The sequence below is a fragment of the Heptranchias perlo genome, chromosome 13 (assembly GCF_035084215.1).
Source record: "Heptranchias perlo isolate sHepPer1 chromosome 13, sHepPer1.hap1, whole genome shotgun sequence".
Taxonomy (NCBI): Eukaryota; Metazoa; Chordata; class Chondrichthyes; order Hexanchiformes; family Hexanchidae; genus Heptranchias; species Heptranchias perlo.
In genome coordinates, this window is record NC_090337.1 from 49,820,955 (window position 1) to 49,839,829 (window position 18,875).

At 39.2% G+C, this 18,875-nt stretch overlaps 1 protein-coding gene across 1 annotated transcript in view; it reads left to right on the forward strand.

Moving 5' to 3' along the window:
- per2 (period circadian clock 2) overlaps positions 1–15,457 on the forward strand; it is a 66,347-nt gene extending 50,890 nt beyond the window's left edge. The window contains exons 18-23 of the mRNA XM_067994689.1: positions 73–339; positions 1,264–2,051; positions 6,159–6,321; positions 8,065–8,257; positions 11,797–11,947; positions 14,979–15,457. Coding sequence (XP_067850790.1) covers positions 73–339; positions 1,264–2,051; positions 6,159–6,321; positions 8,065–8,257; positions 11,797–11,947; positions 14,979–15,191 — 1,775 coding nt within the window. The 3' untranslated portion in view covers positions 15,192–15,457. The remainder of the gene's footprint in view (positions 1–72; positions 340–1,263; positions 2,052–6,158; positions 6,322–8,064; positions 8,258–11,796; positions 11,948–14,978) is intronic.
- The last annotated feature ends 3,418 nt before the right edge of the window (positions 15,458–18,875 follow it).

Below are 18,875 nucleotides of genomic sequence, written 5' to 3' on the forward strand. Positions count from 1 at the left end.
TTTTTGCATACAGTTACCATAATGCAAAATTGTTACACTTTCTTAAATAATTGTAAACTTGAAATTTAATAGAAATTCTGTTGGAGGATGGACTTGGTATTGCTGATCCTACAGAGAACGTGGCATCTACTATACTGGTCGCCGCTGCACCTTCCGTGAATCAGGAAAAGGAACCATACGAGAAACTTGACCTCACCAAAGAAGTTTTGGCTGCTCATGCACAAAAGGAAGAGCAGATGTTCTTGAGCAAGTTCAAGGAGCTGAATAAAGTAAAAGCATTTGAACAGCCTTGCAAATCATATTTACAAGAACGACACAAAGAATGTTCAGGAGACTGTGGTAATAACCTACAAACATTGCTGCCTTTTATTTCCTCCTTTCAGTTATAAGAGTGCAAAGTGTGATACAGCACAAGGTCTGTTGTAGTTGATGTAGCATGTGAGAAGGGGAGGAATGAGGATAAATGTACTGTGGAAACTTTCTGTATGCTAAAATGTTGCATGTGATAGACCAAATACAATATATATCTGCTGTTTATGAATCAGTTTTTAGAGGTACAAAAAGTTTAACTATGTCACATAACATGGATGTTTTGGCTACAATGGGGGAAATTACCCCATATGTAACAACTTACAACTGTGCATTGCAAAGAAAAGTTTGATTCAAATGAATTTGTATCTCAGGACTCCCATGCTGTTCTTTATAAATTGTAGGTTTTTGAAATTGCATGATAAATTTTGGCCATACTTTTTGTCAGGATCATATTCTTTTGTGAATAAAATTTTTAAAGACTACATCTGACAACCCTAGTGCTCAAATTGAGAAACTAATAAGAAGGCATGTTCATTTTGATGGTGATGTTTTGATCTCTAAACCCAAGGTGATATGGAATACTAAATCACCTGGTTTGACAAGTTCTCTTCCTTCTCCTTTTATTACGACGCATCAATAATGCCATGAACCCTTGTCTGTTGTTGCAACTGTTCCAAGCTGGGATAAAAGTTGCCATGCTAAAATAAGCTTATAAAATAGTTCTTGAAGATCTGTTAGTCTCCTATCTCCGACATTTGTAAGGATCCTTAGTGAAATGAGTTGGGTTGTAACGTCAGTTTAAAAATTGCCACTTCAACAGTTGAGGCAATCAATATTTGTGACAATCCCTCTGTCTCACTTTAGTTGCTTATTTTCAACTGTAAAAACGATTAAAACAAAACTTGAAGTGAATCCTTACAAACTTTCTAACTCATTTTCCTCATACCACAGGATCGCACAAATTTAAACCTGGATGGAATGGTGCAGAACCTATGTACAGAAAAGGCGGCAAGAATAGGAAGCTTAAATCAAAACGCATCAAGCAGCAGGAGTCATCTGACAGTACTGCATCTCATACCAACCATCATAGACTTCCCTCTTGGTCCCCATCTGATGCCTCTCAGACTAGATATTCAGCTATATCATTAATGCCAACCTATCAACTACCATTATTTTCTGCCCTTGGAGGCATACCATCTCTGTCCAACTTTGAAAATGCTCAGGGCATTCACTGCACCACTCCATCTCCGCAGTACTCTGCACCCCTGGTAACTCCTATGATGACATTTGTACTCCCTAATTACGTGCTGCCTCAAGTGAACCATTCTGTGCACCAGCCATTTTTTGCAGGTCAGTTGCCATTCCCTTCACAACCAGCCTTTCTGCCACAAACGTCATTTTCTGCACAGACTTCATTCCAGCCTCAGCCACAGCTCGCACCACAACATTATGATCCATCAGCAGAAGGTGAAAAGACACCTGCTCCAGAAACTCGTGGTGCCCCGTCATGTTGCTGTACACCACAATCTGTAGGACCACAAGGCCATGCTTCCCTTCCATTATTCCAGTCTAGGTGCAGTTCACCTTTGCAGCTGAACCTGCTACAGTTGGAAGAAATGCCCAAATCGTCAGAAGGAATTTCATTTGTTGGAAATGGATCAGTGTTTGATGGAGAAGGGATAGGCAACAGTGCCAAATTTACAATTGTGGACACCATTGCAAAGGATGAAGCAGAACTTGTAAGTGGCTTATGAATTTAAAAAATTTAGAACATCATTTCCATTCCCAACAATTCAGGTTGGATCCTTTTGTGCATTTTTTTCAGGCACAGAATATCTCAACACTTTCATTTTACGGGCAATGAATATTCTGTAGTATGAAGTTCAATATTTAAAAGGAAAAACTCTATCGGTGACTTTTTTAAAAAAAAAACAATCGAACAAAAAGTATAATTTTTTCTTGTTTCAGTATTTTTATTTGAGCTGAAGTGGATGATTATGTTTTGGAGAGAGGAGGGGAGAAAAGTAGAAACTGGCTGTGGCAAAAGTCCCACCAGCGCAATATCTAAAGCTTGCTTTAGCCCCAGGGTGAGAGAAAATAAAGGGCAAAAAAGGCTTTGAATCCTTTATTAAATAAAGACTACTGATCTTAAAAACTGAAAACGCATGATTAGGTGATCAAATAAATTATTTTTTACCCCTATATCTAGAATAGTTTATGGAACTTAACCTGAGGGGAGCTGAATTTTTCTTGTGAAATGTTTGTGTTTAGTGGGCCCCACAGGAAGCTCTGGATGCTCCCTCTTCTTCAGCAGACCTGTTGGAGGTATTCTTTGACTAAGTGCTTGTTATTAATAAACATGTACCCTTGGCTTTGCCTTTTCCTTCAATTCAGTTCTGTTACCAAGCCTGTCTTAATATAATCCGCCAAGCTGGAACTTCCTGGTGATGTCATTGTCACTCACTGTTTAAATATAAACCAACTAAAATAAGACGGGGAGAAAGTGAGTAAATGAATTGCAAAATGGTGTTAAAGGAGCAATGACATCAAAAATTAATATTAAGATTTTGCAATTTAGTATAGATAAATGTGAACTATAACATTTTGGGGGGGAAAGAAACCCATAAAGGAAATATACTTAAGGACTTTTAGTCAGTTTTATTGCCAATTTAAAAATCTCCCCTTTTCCCTAGATTTTATATTTAGTGTAAAAAGGAGAAACTAAACGGATCCAAAATGGATGAACTCACACTTCCTCACATTGGACTCTTATCTGCCACAGTTTTGCCCACTCACTTAATCTGTCTATATCCGTTTGTAACTTCCTGCTTCCATCTACACAACTTACTGTAACTTCATGTCATCTGCAAACTTGGAATGGAAAGTTGTACATCCATCATCCAAGTCACTGATAAATATGGTGAAAAGCTGAGGTCCCAGTATAGATCCCTGGGGAATATTATTTGTCACATCCTGCCAATCAGAGTACCCCTCATTGAATCATAGAAATTTACAGCACAGAAGGAGGCAATTCGGCTCATCATGTCTGTGCCGGCCAAAAAAGAGCTATAACACCTAATCCCACTTTCCAGCACTTGGTCCGTAGCCTTGTAGGTTTTGGCACTTCAAGTACACTTTTTAAATGTGATTAGGGTTTCTGCCTCTACCACCGTTTCAGGCAGTGAGTTCCAGACCCCTACCACCCTCCTGGGTGAAAAAAATTCTCCTCAGCTCCTGTCTAATCCTTCTACCGATTAGTTTAAATTTATGCCCACTGGTTATTCACCTCTCCGCTAAGGGGAATAGGTCATAGAATCATAGAAAGTTACGGCACAGAAGGAGGCCATTTGATCCATCGTGTCCGTGTCAGCTGAAAAAGAGCTGTTCAGATAGGTCCTTCCTCTCCACTCTATCTAGGCCCCTCATAATTTTATACACCTCAATTAAATCTCCCCTCAGCCTCAACCCCAGAAAACCACCCCAGCCTATCCAATCTTTCCCCATAGCTAAAATTCTCCAGTTCTGGCAACATCCTCGTAAATCTCCTCTGTACCCTCTCTAGTGCAATCATATCTTTCCTGTAATGTGGTGACCAGAACTGTACGCAGTACTCAAGCTGTGGCCTAACTAGTGTTTTGTACAGTTCTAACATAACCTCCCTGCTCTTATATTCTATGCCTCGGCTAATAAAGGAAAATATCCCTTTTGCCGCCTTAACCACCTTATCTACCTGTCCTGCTATCTTCAGGGATCTGTAGATGTGCACTTTCCGTTTAACAGCTACTCTCTGTCTCCTGACTCCTAACCAATTACCAACCCATATAACAAGGCTACCTCCAATTCCATGTGCTTTTTATTTTTGCTAATAATCTTTTGTACTAAACCTGATCAAATGCCTTCTGGAAGTCCATACAGAAACATCCATACTTGTCCACGATGTCCTGTCCTTGGAAAATTCACCTAGATTAGTCAGACATGGGCTACCTTTTACAAATCCATGATGACTCTCTTTGATCAACTTATTTGTTCAAGTGCTCAGTTACTCTGTCCCTGATGGTAGATTCCAGAAATTTCCCCACAAGTGACAGGTCTGTAGTTTTCTGGTTTCTCTCCCCTCCTTTCTTAAATAATGGAGTGACATTTGTAATTTTCTAATCCAAAGACACAACTCTAAATCTTGAGAACTTTGGAAAATTATGACTAATACTTCTACAATTTCCCTACTTGTTCCTTTTAATACCCTAGGATGGAAACCATCAGGTACTGGAGATTTGTCTATCTTAAGTCCCTTCATTTTCTCCATTACCATTTTTTTTACTTGTATTAAATCCAATAAGGTCCTCCCTTATTTTTAGGTTTCCTTGTACTGCTGGTGTTTTGTCCTCTGCCTCTACTGCAAAAATAGATACAAAGTGTTCATTTCTCAAGCCTGCCATTTCCTTCTTATCCATTATAGTATCACCTGCATCTAACTTTAATGGGCCCACATTTCCCTTTACCACTTTGTTTCTCTTGATATATTTATAAAAGCTTTCACTGTTAGCTTTGATATCTCTTGCAGGTTTCGCTGATACTCCTTTTTGCACCTCTTATTACTTTCTTTGTCTCCTTTTGTTGCTTTTTATAGCTTTCCCAGGTTGCTGGATTTCTACTTTTCCTTGCAAAGATGAGAGTTGGAAACATTAGGACTGTATTCACTGGGGCAGAACAAGTTAAGGAGGGGGATCTAATAACTGTTCAGAATTCTGAAAATATTTGAGAGTGCAAATAGCGAGATTATGGATATAGCATTGGAATTAGTACAAGAAATATAAAGGGAGCAGTTACAAGAAACTTTTCACAAAGGGTTGTTAGGGTATGGGATGCACTGCAAGTGGCTATTAAAACTGAGTTGATCATGACATTTAAGAGGGAATTAAGATAAATATTGAAGAATACAGTGTAAGAGCAAGAAAATTGGGTAAGAGTAATTAGTTATGATGTGGAGCTAGCACCAGCTCAGGCACAATGGGCTGTTATATAAAACTATCCTTCATTGCTGAAGTTGCTATGATTCTTTGGGCTTTCTTGTTTGGGGACGGGGAAAAAGTAGTGATTTTCATCATTATATACAAACTAGTGGAGGATCACATTTTGTTTGACAAATCATTGCTCTAGTATTTTCCTTCATGAAATCAGTTCCCTTTTAAAACTAATTGTTTTGGTTTTTAAAATGGATATAAATGAAGAGATTCCTCTCTCTGGAAAATACAGTATTCCTGAAGTGTGTGTGAGACAGAAAATATATCTTGACTCTGCATTATCACTGTAGTCTCTGCAGCTCACGCTAGATCCAAGACATCAACAGTGTTTGCCCTGTATGCGAGCAGTGGTCAAAAACTGAATGAATGGATCTAAGCATTTTCAGTGCATTGGGTCTTGACTAAAATTTTCTCTCCTGTTTTTGTTTTTTTGTTCTCTTTCTCCCCCTCCTTTTTTTCTCTTTCTCCACCTCTCCACCCCCCCCCCCCCCCCCCCAGCAATTCGTGAAACAAGTGGGTCGATGAGTGACCTAAACCCAGGCCTCTGCTAATACTTTACTGTGTCCCAGGAGGATAACTTCCAAGGTGGCAAAGCCAGGCTGCAGAATTTACATTGTGGGATATTACAAATGTCGTAGCTGTGTCCATCCATTCCTTGGTGTAGCATGTTGGTTCACGAATGCTGTACGATTCTGTTCCATTCAATCCAAAGCATTTGCTACTGAATATTCTGGCTATTGCAGCAGTTTGAAATTGTAATTAGTGAAATGATTGACTGTGAATGAGCTAAACATTTCTGAATTAATTTGCTTTTGTTTTCTAAAGGCTGAAGCCCAGAATAGTGATGCTCACTCCACTTCTACTGACCTATTACTGGACCTGTTGCTTCAGGATTCTCAATCAGGCACAGGATCTGCAGGCTCAGGGCGTGGAGGATCGACTGCCTCGTGCTCTTCCGGCTCTTCTCCTAATGGTTGTGGAATGTCAGGTAACTTCATACGGGTAAAGTTTTCTACTATAGGAGAGTTTTGACTAATGCTTTAAAAATGACCACAAGTTGGAAGTTCTTCCCCACCCCCATCCAAATCAAAATTAATGCAAGCGAATACATTAACTCATCAAGAGCTAATTTGATGGGCTTATGGGTGGAGCGAAATAAGTAGTGCTATTAATTCCTTTCTTGCAGAGCAACTGGCATTATAATTTTTTTATACAATTGTCAAAGGCTTGACAAGTCAGCTGAAACTAACACTAGTTAGTTTCAGCTGACTTGAGAGATTAGTTCAATTTCTGAAATAAAATCAATCTTTGTATCCTGATGAATACTCCCTCCTTTTCCTGAATTGTTCATTTAGAGCTCTAAAGCTGGAGGGCAAGTTTACTGTTACCAGCCCCAAATTGGCCTCAGCAACGTAGGTTTTCTGACTTCTCACAGTTGGAGACTGTGGGATAGATCTTGACTTTATGCGATAGCGTAAAACGGGTGATAGCACATCAGCCCGTTTTACATCTCTCCTGATTAACTTCAATGGAAATAAAAATCAGGAGAGATGTAAAATGGGCTGCCGATTCGCTATCACCCGTTTTACGCTATTGCACAAAGTCAAGATCTATCCCTGTGTGAGGGATGTTCACATGCTATTTTGTCTGCTCACTTAATCTGTCCATGTCCCTTTGTAACTTCCTGCTCCCATCTACACAACTTACAGTGCCTCACAACTTGGTGGCATCTGCATATTCAAGGGGCCTAACACCAGTTTTAGGCAGGTGCCCCAGGCACTCGGTGGTTGCGGCAGCCAATTTGCCAGCTGGCATACTTTGGGGGTATTGGGTGCAAGAGATTGCTCCCAGAAATTGGTCCCCCCAATGTCCATTTCGCGTCCAATAACCAGGCATGATAGGGATCAATTTCCCCTGCATAGTCTACGGACCAAGATGTTTAACTTAAGATTTAACTTTTCTCCTTGATGATACTAGAAAGTTTTTTTTTAAAAGAAAATAGTGGTTTCATTAGAGGAAAGAAGATCCAAGTCTTTAAAATGCTGAGAGTTCTTGGTAATGCAGATGTAAGCAGACTAGTTACTTTGTGCTCATGATCCTAGAGGACACTGGTACAAAATTATCACCTTCTAGAATTAAGAGGTTAGAAGATCTTCTCCCCTTCATTTGCTCTCTCACAAACATAGACAGGTGGAGCAGCTTCTCAGAAAAAGCAGTTAATGCAGTGTAGATGAATTCCTTCAAGAATTTGTAGATATTAGCTTGAGAATGGAATTGAAGTTTGTACGGATACGAGGGGATAGAATTTCCACGGAGTTCTCCTGAGCTCCCACCAGAACTTTGTTTCTCCAGGGTTTCCACTGAAGTTACGGCAGGAGATCAGGAAGAGCTCTGTGGAACATTTGCGGCAAGATGATTAAATACTTCATGGAGCACTTTGATTTCTGTGCTGATAGGCCCGTGGAAGGTAACTGGGCAGGTTTGATTAACTATCGAAATCCTAAGGATTCTTTATAGACCTTGCTCTTGAGTGACGAAATGAGATAGACTCTATATTTTAGGGCAGGTTGCATATTCCTGTGGAAGCAGCAAGCTTGATCGACAGAATAGCCTTTATTAATTCCATGTTTCCTTGTGTTTTTGTTCTTTGATCTAACCACTGACCATATTGATGATTATTTTCCTCTAAATTGAGTTCTGTTATGGATGTCTTTTTTAAAATCATTATTAGGTAGTAGCCATCTGAGCAACACCAGCAAATATTTTGGAAGCATTGACTCCTCTGAAAAAGACCACAAGTCAAAAATAAGAATAGGGACCGAGGAGAGTGACCACTTCACTAATTATGTACTCCAGGACGCAGTCTGGCTATCGATGGCAAATACAGATGGGACAACCATGATGACCTACCAGATTCCATCGAGGTCAGTGCTGGAAATCCAAGTGGAGATTTTGTTGAGAGGTGTTTCAAAAGCTTTCCATTCTTTGTGTCTGATACAAAATGTGATTGTGTTAAACTTTAAATAGGAAGCTTATTTTGCTCAATTTTTACTTAACCCTAAATGTTACCTTTGCATTAATCCACGTTTTTTTTTACTGAATCTTGCAATTATGATTTTAAACCTATTTTAAGACTGCCTCGAGACTGGCATTTTATGTTGAAATACCTTGCTGTGATCATCTGAAAGTTTGCTCAAGTGACCCACTGAACAAGAATGGTGAGTTCTGTGCATTACTCTACTTAATGATGTCACATCAGAGGAATGATGTGGAGATGCCAGTGATGGACTGGGGTGGACAAATGTAAGGAATCTTACAACACCAGGTTATAGTCCAACAATTTTATTTTGACTCACTCACCTGACGAAGGAGATAATCTCCGAAAGCTTGTGATTTTAAAATAAAATTGTTGGACTATAACCTGGTGTTGTAAGATTCCTTACATCAGAGGAAGTTCTACTTGTTGTTTGCTCCCAGACTGCCTTTGGCTGGTAGTTTTGAGGCATAAACTTGTGAAGGAGAGATTGGTAGATATCTCCTTTTTTTAACCTATTAGGATGCTGTCCATTTGGTTGTCTAGAGTTGCCCAATAACCAATTTTCTGAACTCTTGTAGTTTATATTTAGGCATACACTATATACCTAAATGGGTTGGTTGTATTCATTATACAGTATTCCAATGCAGTGTGAAAACTGATCATTTTTTGATCCTTGCTTCTTTAAATGGTGCTTTCTTGTCCTTTTGCTTTATGAATCTTTATTGAGATATCAGTTTTTATTTTCTTTAAGGACAAAAAGTACTTTCCTCCTTTCTCTGTTCCCCCGCCATAAAAGAAAAACCAAAAAAATATGTGGAGTATTAACCTTTCCTGCCTTCTTCCTCCTTTCTCTTTCTCCACCCCCCCCCCCCCCCCAAGTGTGTGCTTTTAAGCTTTTACAAAGTTAAACATAGATGACCCAAGCTCAAATAATGTATTATTTCAACTTGATTTTCCTACCTGCATGTTGACCCTTATCCTGCTCTCCCTCTTTTGGTTTCTACTCCTATTTCTGTAGATGAGGTTACAGTTATTTATCACAGCTCTGTAGGTTAGCAAAAGACTTAATGAGCAGTAAACAAAGCAAAAAACATTGAGCTTTAAACACTTTTTAGGTTCCTTGTGAAAAATAAGACTATGAAAAGCAAACCTTTTGATGTTTGAAAAGTGCATTTCTCCACCAGAGATACAGGAATAGTATAGCGTGTGTTACCTGTGTAAGAGAAAAGGGAATCTCAAACAATGGTGCTCTATTGGAGGGAGAAATATCAGAAAGGCCAATTTATATTCTGACTGCATGTGAAATTGGATTAGCATATGTTTGACAGAACAATTTTTTACAACAAGGAGTAGATTTTCAACTTACCACCCAGGTCTAAAACTGGTGTTGTGGGATCGGCTGCATGTTATACAAAAGTATAGAAATTAAAATCAGGTGGTTTCTGTAACGGGCAGCCAATCTGCAAGACCAGTTTAACGCTCGGATGGCGAGTTGAAAATCTACCGCATGTCCTCTGACTGCAGCAAGGACATCACTATATTCCAACGACAGTACTCTAATGGAGGGAGAAATATCGGGAAGACCCATTTTCATTCTGAGGGCTTGAGAAATCGGAATTGCATATATTTGACGGACCTATTTTTGCAATATGGGGGGTAATTTTAACGGGCGAGTTAAAATTTCGAAAAATGTGAAAACCGACTGCAACCTGCCTCCAAGCGAGCCTAATTCCGGTTTTAATGGAGAGGGGATTGGGGGTGGGCGACTAACCTGCTCTCTGGAGGCTGCTCCCTAATTTAAATATTTGAATGAAGCTGCTTGCCTCAAATTTTAGCTGTGTTTCAGATTTAATGCCTACGGGTCGGGTTTCCCAGGCCTCGGGGAAATCCAGCAGCTGAAAGTAGGTGAGAACGGCTGAATCCAACAATTAAGTGCCTTTCCAGCACTGCTTGTGGGCCAGGAGGAGCAGAAGTGCTTCCCCCCCCAGCCCACCAAGCAAACCTGTTAACCTCCCCGTGATCAGACACCCCCCACCCCCCGCAATCTCTCCAACCCCCCATCCCACTTCCCTGGCCCCCGACCGATCTCTCCGGGACCCCAGCTCATTTTTATTTTCTTTCCCCCTCGCCATTTATTCTCCACTCTGGGTCCTGGGAATGTTTGCGGTGCTCCAATTAATTGCCCTGGGTGAGATCAATGATCTCACCCAGCACAGACTAAGGATTGAGGTTTGCGTCAGTATTCCTAATCTGCCTGGGGAGTTTACAAGGTTTCTATTCCTTGCAATGGTTAAATAATTTAATTGATCTCTGAACGCAATTCTCTGTCAAGAATAAAAGATACCTTGTAATCGAATCTTTGGGTTTGGATAAAATCAAAGACCCAGCACAACGTTGAACAGTTTATAACACTCTGAACTCCAGAGACATGTTAACCATTTTGAAATTATTTCCTGGTATCTATTAAAATTAAATTATATGTACTATAAATGGATTTCTGATTTATGGTCTGTTCTTGTGTCAATATTAACTGTTGGTGTCGATGCCAGCAATCTGCTCCATTTTATGGAATGATTCTTGCACAAAAAGATACACAATTTGATAATTACAGCAGGTGTTTTAGAAATAATCTGTATTGAATGCAATTGAGTTCTATTCTAGTATGTACTTTTCTTTAATGCCGTATTTTATTATAACAATGAGACAGCAGTCCAGCAGATTTTAGGCTTGGTTTCAGTTGCTAAATGTTTTAGTTATCGGCGATAGATGGCTGGGATTTATTCTTAAAACCCACATTTAGATATCTGGCATTCGAGTAATTCCCTGCATACATGTGGTGCATACAAGTCTCCTGGAAGAATTTACATTTCAAGATGTAACGTTATCCAAATAGTCTAATATAATTGCCCTGACAGGATCAAGTTGTAGAAAATTTACAAAAGGTTCTAGGTCTCGCTAGGTGCTTCAGATATTGGGAAAATAAATGGGGCATTAGTACACCAAAGCTCATAGCTAAGTTAAGATATGCTTACAGAGGATGAAATAGCAGCACAAACTCACTGTGATACTAGCATTTGAACACTTAATGTGTTCATCTGAAATTATTCTTCATTTTACCAGCAGCGTTAACCCAACCATTTTAAATGGGTTATGCCTTTGCTAAAATGGCAGAGAGAAGAGAGATAAACTGACAAGTGAAGTATTATACGCGGAGATTCCACAGTGAAATTTGAGTACTGAAGTGTGATTTGTTTTTTTCCCATTGACACTTGGTGCTTTGTAGTGGTCACCTTGTTAAAAGACTGCTTTGAGTCATATGTTAAGTACAGTTATTGCTGACAGTATGTTTGCTTTTAATATTTTGCTTTGTAAGATTGAGTAGAAAGAAGTGCAATCAACATGCTGATCATGATTGTTACAATTCAGGGACGTTGAAACAGTTCTAAAGGAGGACAGAGAGAAGCTGAAAATGATGCAGAAAAACCAACCCAAATTCACTGAGAAGCAAAAAAAAGAAATCTCTGAGGTCTTTCCCTGGTTCAAGACAAATATACTACCAAAGAGCATCGATATCACAGTAAGTATTGTTTGTCAAATTTCCTTAATTTATTTTGGCAGAATGATTGAATTTTGGTTTCATGATGAAGTCCTCACCCATTTTATCAACTGACAGTATTCAATAGTCCCAGATAAGGCATAGTACAGCCAGTACTATAGTAAAGTTCCCTCCTTTCTGTCCCAACAACATGCAATAAATCCAACTTCTCAAGCACCATTGCTGCACCATTGTGAATTTTGACAATTCTTGAATCAGCCATCCTTTTGGGCTCTAAAGTGACATTGCCAGTTTTAGGGCTAAATTTAAGGCTATTTTTTGTACTGTAGCCCCACACCCTTTAGACACTGTGTTGAGGTTGTCCAAACTTATTTCACATTAAAATCGTTCTGGTCAGCAGACAAAAGACTTTCATTCCATTTAATCAAGGCTGCATTTTAACTGAGGTGAAAGGCCGATATGACAATCCAATGTGCCACCTAGAAGGACAAGAGCAGCAGGCACATGGGAACACCACCACCTGCACGTTCCCCTCCAAGTCACACACCATCCCAACTAGGAAATATATCACCGTTCCTTCATTGTCGCTGGGTCAAAATCCTGGAACTCCCTTCCTAACAGCACTGTGGAGAACCTTCACCACAGGGACTGCAGCGGTTCAAGAAGGCGGCTCACCACCACCTTCTCGAGGGCAATTAGGGATGGGCAATAAATGCCAGCCTCACCAGTGACGCCCACATCCCATGAGTGAATTTTTTTTTTAAATCTCCCACTGCCGTGTAATTACTATGCTGATTTTTAACCTTAATACTTCGTCAATACTCAAACTTGGGGGTGGAATTTCAGAAATAGGACATTTCTTAACCAGGCAGTTTCCTGTTTTTTTTATAATAATACCTACCCAGAAAGGGGATTATCCTCCCATACTAAAGTATTTAAGATTAAAAATTTGCCTGTTCTTTTCCCCACCCCCCTCCTAGTTGAGTAACTGTAAATGAGGTACAAGACTTGTGGCTTGTAGAAACCCATCCTTGAGGTAATTTATATTCATTATTCCATGTTTTTAACTTGTGACTTTGCACAATTACTTACACATTTTGTTTGGTTCTAAAACATACCAAACTGCAAATAGGTATAAAAGTTACCAACAGTATGTAGATATTTGGATCTGATCATGCAAAATGTTCAATATTATATGAAGGAGTAATTTGACCTTCCATTTGAAAATTTCAGCTAGAATGTCCAGATTCAAATTTGAACCAAAGTATCACAACCTGTACTACTTTGCAGGGTGCAAAATTCACCATTTTGTATGAAAAAGTAGTCATCTCAGTTTTTCTTTATCCATAAAAGATGTTACAAGTCCTGGTTCCACGATTGTATTGAGATTTGGGCAACATTCAGATTTGTTTTGTATGAAAATGGGCTGAAAAGTGTTATCATCTTCAAAAAGAAACTGAGATTTTACAGGACAACTTGTGAATCTTCTACTAAAAGCAATCTGGAGTAATTACTCAACCTTCTTTAGAGAATGCAATCAAAAATGCCATAAAATTACAATTTCACAGGATTTATTATAAGAATGCAATTGTCCATGTTTCAGGCAGTCAGTTTGTAGAATACACTATGTCTGGGTGCATGAAATAACATCTTTGTTTAAACATTAAAGAATTAGGTCTGTTCCTGATCAAAGGGAAAAATTAAATTATGATAGTAAAAATAGATTGAGTCCTGAAACCAGAACTAAATATCAAAAGTAACTTCATTGGCTGTTGACAAATAATGGAATATGAGAATGGTGAACTGGTTTATTGTACATATCTACTTGGGGAGAGCAGTGATGATCAAATAGAACTGTTTCATTTTTATGTTTTATCTCATTGAAAGATATAAAATTCTGACAGACTGGATGCAGGGAGGATGTTTCCCCTGGCTGGGGGTCCAGAATGAGGGGTCATAGTTTCAGGATACGGGGTAGGACATTTAGGACTGAGATGAGAAATTTCTTCACTCAGAGAGAGGTGAACCTGTGGAATTCTCTACCACAGAAGGCTGTGGAGGCCAAGTCACTGAATATATTTAAGAAGGAGCTAGATTTCTAAACACAAAAGGCATCAAGAGGTATGGGGAGAGCGTGAATATGGTATTGAGATAGAGGATCAGCCATGATCATATTGAATGGCGGAGCAGGCTCGAAGGGCCGAATGGCCTACTCGTGCTCCTATTTTCTATGTTTCTAACTGCATATGGTTCAGACAAGAATAAGATTTTGTTCTAGAGTTAATGAAGCAGCGAATGTAATTTCCTGTTGGATCATTTTGTTGCAATGTTCATTTCAACACCACACAGCTAGTATGAATAATAACCATCAGGTCTGCAACTTTTTTGACAGGGAAGTTAAATTTCAACAAGGACAAAGAGGATTCATTTTTGAACTGAATTGGATCTTGGTGTCAACTTTTTTATTCCTGACTATGAAACTAATTTGGGGTTAACAACAACAACTTACATTTATATAGTGCTTTTAATGTAGTAAAACATCCCAAGGTGCTTCACAGGAGCGTTACCAAACAAAACTTGACACTGAGCCACATACGGAGATATTAGGACAAGTGAGCAAAAGCTTGTTCAAAGAAGTAGGTTTTAAGGAGCATTTTAAAGGAGGAGAGAGAGGTAGAGAGGCGGAGCGTTTTAGGGAGGGAATTCCAGCTGAAGGCACGGCTGCCAGTGGTGGAGCAGTTAAAATTGGGGATGCGCAAAAGGCAAGAATTGGAGGAATGCAGAGATCTTGGAGGGATGTAGGGCTGGAGGAGGTTATTTTGGGTTTAGTCAGAAATGGACAGATCTCCAGTTTATCTAAATTAGAAAACATGTTCTCTTTGAACAATTAAAAATGTGCAACGGCTAGAAACAAAAATGGAGGAGACTAAATATTTTAAATTGATTTACTTGTAATCTTTTATTCTGTCATATGATTTTGGTTGGAGGGAAGGTATGGAATTGCATCAGCCTGCTTTGGCTTTATGTTGGATTCTAACTCTTGTTAATTTAGACTTTAGTTTGCTGTGAAAAAAATGCAGCACAAAGCAACTCAACGCCGTTTGATGTCGAAATTCATCATCTAGAGTTGAATGGAATGATGGAGCCAAGCTACGATGTTGGCTATCAGCCCTTGATCTTTGCAACTGAAGAGCAAAAACATGCAGAAATAGCAACCTTTAATCTGGAAATAGAAACAAATGCATTTGGAAACACTGCAAGTTGAAAGTGTTTAGACTGCGCAAAAGGACTTCTACTTAATAGGTATGAATGCACAAAACTCCTCCTTTTTGAGTTTCAGGAAATTGCATCTCACCTTAAATGAAATGTTCAAGTGGAAAAAAGAGATTTTATGGAACTCTTTTTAAAACTGAGACATTATTTAATAAAATTGTGTTGCTTCATGTTGAATTATTACTAAATGATCATATAGTCTGGTATTATTGTATCTGACATTAGTGGTTAACCTTTACATATCTGTTAGATTGTAAATAAGACACTAGCATTTCTGATTTTTTTTTATCTCGTCATAAAATGATTTTGACAATCAGAGTTGATGTTTATGTATTCATTTCACCATATAAATAAATATCCTTGTGGTGGTTTGTAATTGCTGTTACAAAAGTCTATTAACTGGCTGTAGAATTTTGTACTAGCAAGGGGGAAAGCTTTATTCCATAAAATCAAATATTTTAGCAGAATGTTTACTAGTTGGAGACTTACACCAAGAATGCTAGATACTTGGCAGTGAGCTAGAAGACTTGTGTTTTCAGATAGTGTACGTGCAGATCCCTGAACCTGAACATTTAACTGTCCACTTCTAACTCGGTCATTCTAATTTCTGGATGCTAATTGGGATATGTACTAAAGCTGATATTTTCAACTTTGATCCTCATTAGCATGGACCAGCAAAGTCCACAACAGTAAACATTTGGGGAAGTGAAATTACAGTGACACACTCAAATTCTGGACCAAAGAAATGAAGAGTGAGCCCAAGAAAGGCTAAAGTAAACCAAAATGAAGCTTGTAGATAATTTTTCCAATCCTAAGAGACCACACAACAAGCAACAGTCCAGTGCTTCATTAAATCCTCTATTAAATATAGCGCTCCAGCTGTTGTTAAAGAAGTGCATTGATGCAGCAGTTGTGTATTTGAGGCAGTGTGATGTAGGACTTGACTCTGCACAGCATCACATGACAACAGGTAGACAATGTTTTACCAATTTGTAAACTTGTTAGCTTGTTACATAGAGATTTAAAAAAAGGCCTGTTTTCATAAAATGTCCTATTTGTCAGATTTCCGTAAGGAAATTAAAACTTTATACGTAACGTGTGCATAAATTATAGGTATTTTAAAAGTTAACTCAAGTAGTGCTAATGTGATGTGAATTGTAATAATTTCACAAAATGGGTATGTTTTAATATTTGCCTTATTTCACATAGGGTAACACAATTAAGATATTAGATGTTAACTAATTCTCCCATGTCTGGGGATTCCAAGCAAGAATACAGATATAAGCAAAGAATTCCAGATATCCCCTGATCTGTAGGATTTCTAGTGTCCAGTAAAACTTGAAATTGTACTGTAGTGTGGGTATCATCTCTTGGTCATGCACCCAAAACATTGTGGCGTGTGAACCGTGTGCTGCAGCCATTTCTTTTGGCTGCCGTGCTCCTCTTGGGCCATGAGAGTGTTTATTTTTAATTTGAGATGGAGCTTGCCCAGTCAACGTCCTCCATTATTTTCAATGGCTCCACAGAAAAATAACAGTGGACTTGTTGTGATGCAGAAGATGGGAATGAGTGTGACTGCAGAATGGGTTTAGAGGATTAGGCCTGGCACAAACCACCAGTCAATAAATGGCTTTGACTCTCCCCGCAACTGGATTAGTGGACTAGTTACAGATCGGGAGATGAGGGAACCAAAGTAAAAGTAAATGTTATACGATATATTGGTCTAAATCCTATATGGATGAGTCAAACTGCATGAAAAAAGTATGGAGATGTATATACACTTTTCCCCTTCCTCTCATGTGCAGGTATATAGAGAGAGAAAAATACTAGATATGGGGGAAGACTATGATGTACAGGAATTCTAAGATATGGGAACATTCAGCAAACCAGGTCCTGTCTACTTTTTCCTCCAGAAAATGTTAATTTTGAAACTTAGCAGCTGGATTGATGCCTCAGTGTCCATACCAGCATGGTTGCCCTAGAAAATGAATAATTTTGTTTCCTATGCCAAATTCTGCTCCCTAATTGAAAGGTTTGAAATATGACCTTTTCCATATTGAAGGTCGTTCCCCTGCCTTTGCCAGTTCTACTCAATAAATGGTCGATAAGAACGGCGCAGTTTGATTTGTTCTTCACTATCTGCCCTGGCTCCTAGCACACATAACGCCCTTGTATGTGGAAGTGCCTTATTTCTATTTGGAGCCACTCCTGATCATCTTTGAATGACCAGGCGCTTGTATGGAGAATCATGGCCAAAAACACAAAACCTATGCCCTGGTACATTACGGTATAGCATATTGGTTCATGCTGTGTACTATTGGGCTGCATATGAGTTTTTAAAGTACAATGGAATTGATTATTAAAATTTTCACTCTGGTATTTGAAAGATTTGGTTAGCATTACACACACTCATTTAATAGAAGATTTGGAATTGTGATTTCAATACAGTGCCACTTCACCCTGAATGGCAAACAGTGTCCTGATTTTCTAGCTGCTGAAACAGGAGGTTCTGAAGGTAGAAGAGAGATTCTGATCTTATCTGTCAATTTTGTAGCAGACCCTTCTCCGAGGGTCCAGTTTGATTTCAAAATGCTCAATTTTCATATTTCTATGAGATGTCATCTTCAGTCTTTTTTTGATATCATTCGCTGAATATTTTTTTGAGCATTGAGTTCTGTTGGCTTCATTGGAATGCTGGCTTGAAGATGATGCTGAGCGTGACCGTACAAGATAGACCATAAGAGATAGGAGCAGGACTAGCCCATTCGGCCCCTCGAGCCTGCTGCGCCATTTAATGAGATCATGGCTGATCTGATTTTTACCTCAACTCCACGTTCCCGCCCTTTCCCCATATCCTTTGACTCCCTTGCTGATCAAAAATTTGTCTTAACTCAGCGTTGAATGTATTCAATGACTCAGCCTCCACAGCTTTTTGGGGTAAAGAATTCCAAAGATTCACGACCCTCTGGGAGAAGAAATTCCTCCTCATTTCCGTCTTAAACGGGCAACCTCTTATTCTGAGACTATGCCCCCTAGTTTTAGATTCCCCCATGAGGGGTAACATCCTCTCAGCATCTACCCTGTCGAGTCCCCTCAGAATCTTGTATGTTTCAGTAAGATCTCCCCTCATTCTTCTAAGCTCCAATGAGTATAGACCCAACCTGTTCAATCTTTCCTCATAAGATAACCCTTCCATACCCGGAATCAACCTAGTGAACCTTCTCTGAACTGCCTCCAATGCAAATATGTCCTTCCTTAAATAAGGGCACCAGAACTGTACGCAGTACTCCAGGTGTGGTCTCACCAGCACCCAGTACAGTTGCAGCATGACTGCCCTGCTTTTACACTCCATCCCCCTAGAAATAAAGGCCAATATTCCATTTGCCTTCCGGATTACCTGCTACACCTGTATGTTGACTTTTTGTGTTTCATGTACGAGGACACCCAGATCCCTCTGTACCGTAGTATTTCTCCATTCAAATAATATTTTGCTTTTTTATTTTTCCTCCCAAAGTGGATGACTTCACATTTTCCCACATTATATTCCATCTGCCAAATTTTTGCCCATTCGTTTAACCTGTCAATATCCCTTTGCAGACACTTGTGTCCTCATCGCAACTTGCTTTTCCACCTATCTTTATCATCAGGAAATATGGCCACAAGACACTCTGTTCCT